The following is a 2676-nucleotide window of genomic DNA, read 5'->3' on the forward strand; positions in this document are numbered from 1 at the left end:
TATATGTATATGTATATACACATGTATATATATATGTATATGTATATGTATATATATACGTATATGTATATGTATATATATACGTATATGTATATGTATATATATATGTATATATATATATACACATGTATATATATATGTATATGTATATGTATATATATATGTATATGTATATGTATATATATATGTATATGTATATGTATATATATATACATATATGTATATGTATATATATATGTATATGTATATGTATATATATATGTATATGTATATATATATGTATATGTATATGTGTATATGTGTATATGTATATATATGTGTATATATATATGTGTGAGTGAGTGAGTGAGTGAGACTCTGTCTTTCTTTCTTTGACATGTTTGTTTGTTTGTAGTTGTTGAAGGTTTGGCTTTGCTGGACTTGGGAGTCTCACCGTATTCTGGAGATGTTTTCCATGAGGTGAGACACACGCATACACACACACACACACACACACACACACACACAAATATTGATCACATTCAGTCCAGAAGAGAGCAGTTAATAAAAGTTCATCATAATCAATAATAATAATAATTTCATGGTTAATAAGTTTTAATAAATTGTTAAAAGGTTTAGCTAGGGTTAGCTCGGGTTAGGTTTAGCTCGGGTTAGCTCGGGTTAGGTTTAGCTCGGGTTAGCTCGGGTTAGCTCGGGTTAGCTAGGTTTAGCTCGGGTTAGCTAGGTTTAGCTCGGGTTAGCTCGGCTATAGTCAGATAAAATACAAAAGCCAAGAGTCACAAAGATGTATATTTACAGTAAAAATGTTTTGTATTTAAAATTAAACGAGCTGAATGGCAAAATATTATAAAATGTGTTTCTTTTAGAAAGAAATAAGATAAAGATGCAAATACAAGTTTATCTGTTTAGGAAACTAAAGAGGATTTAAGTATCAGATGTTTACGTTACATTTGCACAAACAAGCTAAAAGATAAAAGACGAACATATGAAGCTATTGAACAACCATTGAAAGCAGGAAGTCTCTGTGTCGCCTTTAAGTCAGGGGAAGAAGTTCGCACACAGATAAATGTGTGTTATTATAATAACTTTTTGTTATTCTTGTCCTCCTCAGACTCCTCTCATCATCTACCTCTTTCACTTCCTGGTGGACTACGCAGAGATAACGTTCATGGTGAGGAGGAAGAAGCCGTTTATATATACCAGACATCTCTCCTCTGAGCCCATCAATCACCTTTAATCAGACTGAGCAGCTGAATGTTCAGGAGCTCAGCGTCTCTCTGCCTCCAGGAGTAAACATGAAGTATTTATTAATGTACTGTGTGTACTGTGTGTAATCTTGTAGCTGGCGGATGTGATCACTGCTGTGTGTCTCTACATGGCTGTGAAGGACTACAACAAACAAGTGGTAAGAACACAGAAAATACATTAAAAACATCAATGAATGGGATATTAAAGGGACATTCCGTCATTGTTCACGTGATACGACTCGTTGAAGTAAAACCAAAAACTCATAAAGTTAAATAATGTTCATGTTTCAGTTCAGGAAACAGAAATACGCTCTGGAGGCCGACCGCTACCCGCTGGATTGTCTGGAGCTCATCAGGAGCCCCAAAGAGATGTACTACATCCCTCTGAAGGTGGCCATGTTGTGAGTACACAGGAGTACACACACTATGTATACATTACATACTACATCCCTCTGAAGGTGGCCATGTTGTGAGTACACAAGAGTGTATATGTGTACATATATATATATAAAAAATTAGTATTGATGTAGTTTCTTCTTCTCTCTCAGCTACCTGTTGAACCCGTTCACCATCCTCTCCTGCGTCGCCAAGTCCACCTGCGGTCTGAACAACGCTGTCATCTCGCTCTTCATCCTCTTCACCATCAAAGGTAACGTGTACCATGTTCATGACGACGCAGCTTTAGTTCATTTAACCACCAAATTAACTTTATTAAAAGAAAAGTACTGAACAGAAAACACAGTCGTTAATCTTCACATTCAAAGTACACAAAGTGATACACACACACAGTTCTGCAGAGTGCATTACAGGTAAATACAAAGATAATACTTAATGTATTAAGAAAGAAGGAAATACGACAATATTTAACGGCAAAATATACGTTTGGATCCAGACCCAGGGTTCGTACGGTCATGGAAAACCTGGAAAAGTCATGGAATTTTAAAATCGTTATTTCCAGGCCTGGAAAAGTGCTTGAAAAAAATAAAATCCCAAAAGTTTTGGAAAAGTCATGGAAATGTGTTATATTCATATTTTCATGTCGTTCATTTACGCTGAGTTGCCAGCCAGCGTTTCTCAGATTGGAGTGAGATGAGGAGAAAATGTGATGTCGTGATCTTCACAATAGAACATCTTTGACGCGGAACTTTGTAGACTGTTAACGTTCGTAATGCGGTCACTCATTAACGTTAAACCGGAACACCGGCGCATCTGGTTGCAGGTTGTTTGTTTTAACTCAAAGTAGAATGAGGATGATTTCGTGGTCAGAATAACTTTCATCACCACGAAACATGAGGCCCAGATACTGATGAGATGATGAGGTCAAAGAGCTTCAGGGAGAGGAGGCTGGTTGTAGCGCAGCTTGACGCAGGGCTGAGATGTGAGTGGAGCTGGGCCTGGATAAAGGTGGAGCTGGGCCTGGATAAAGGTG

At 36.9% G+C, this 2676-nt stretch overlaps 1 protein-coding gene across 1 annotated transcript in view; it reads left to right on the forward strand.

Annotated features, from left to right (window-relative positions):
* Positions 1 to 390: 390 nt before the first annotated feature.
* LOC116379318 (phosphatidylinositol glycan anchor biosynthesis class U protein-like) overlaps positions 391 to 2676 on the forward strand; it is a gene marked incomplete at both ends in the record, with an annotated part of 4342 nt that continues 2056 nt past the window's right edge. Inside the window, 5 exons of the mRNA XM_031841257.1 lie at positions 391 to 459; positions 1112 to 1171; positions 1343 to 1405; positions 1539 to 1648; positions 1796 to 1896. Coding sequence (XP_031697117.1) covers positions 391 to 459; positions 1112 to 1171; positions 1343 to 1405; positions 1539 to 1648; positions 1796 to 1896 — 403 coding nt within the window. The remainder of the gene's footprint in view (positions 460 to 1111; positions 1172 to 1342; positions 1406 to 1538; positions 1649 to 1795; positions 1897 to 2676) is intronic.

The sequence above is a fragment of the Anarrhichthys ocellatus genome, unplaced genomic scaffold, assembly GCF_004355925.1.
Source record: "Anarrhichthys ocellatus isolate YVR2014 unplaced genomic scaffold, GSC_Weel_1.0 scaffold4097, whole genome shotgun sequence".
In the NCBI taxonomy this organism is placed as follows: domain Eukaryota; kingdom Metazoa; phylum Chordata; class Actinopteri; order Perciformes; family Anarhichadidae; genus Anarrhichthys; species Anarrhichthys ocellatus.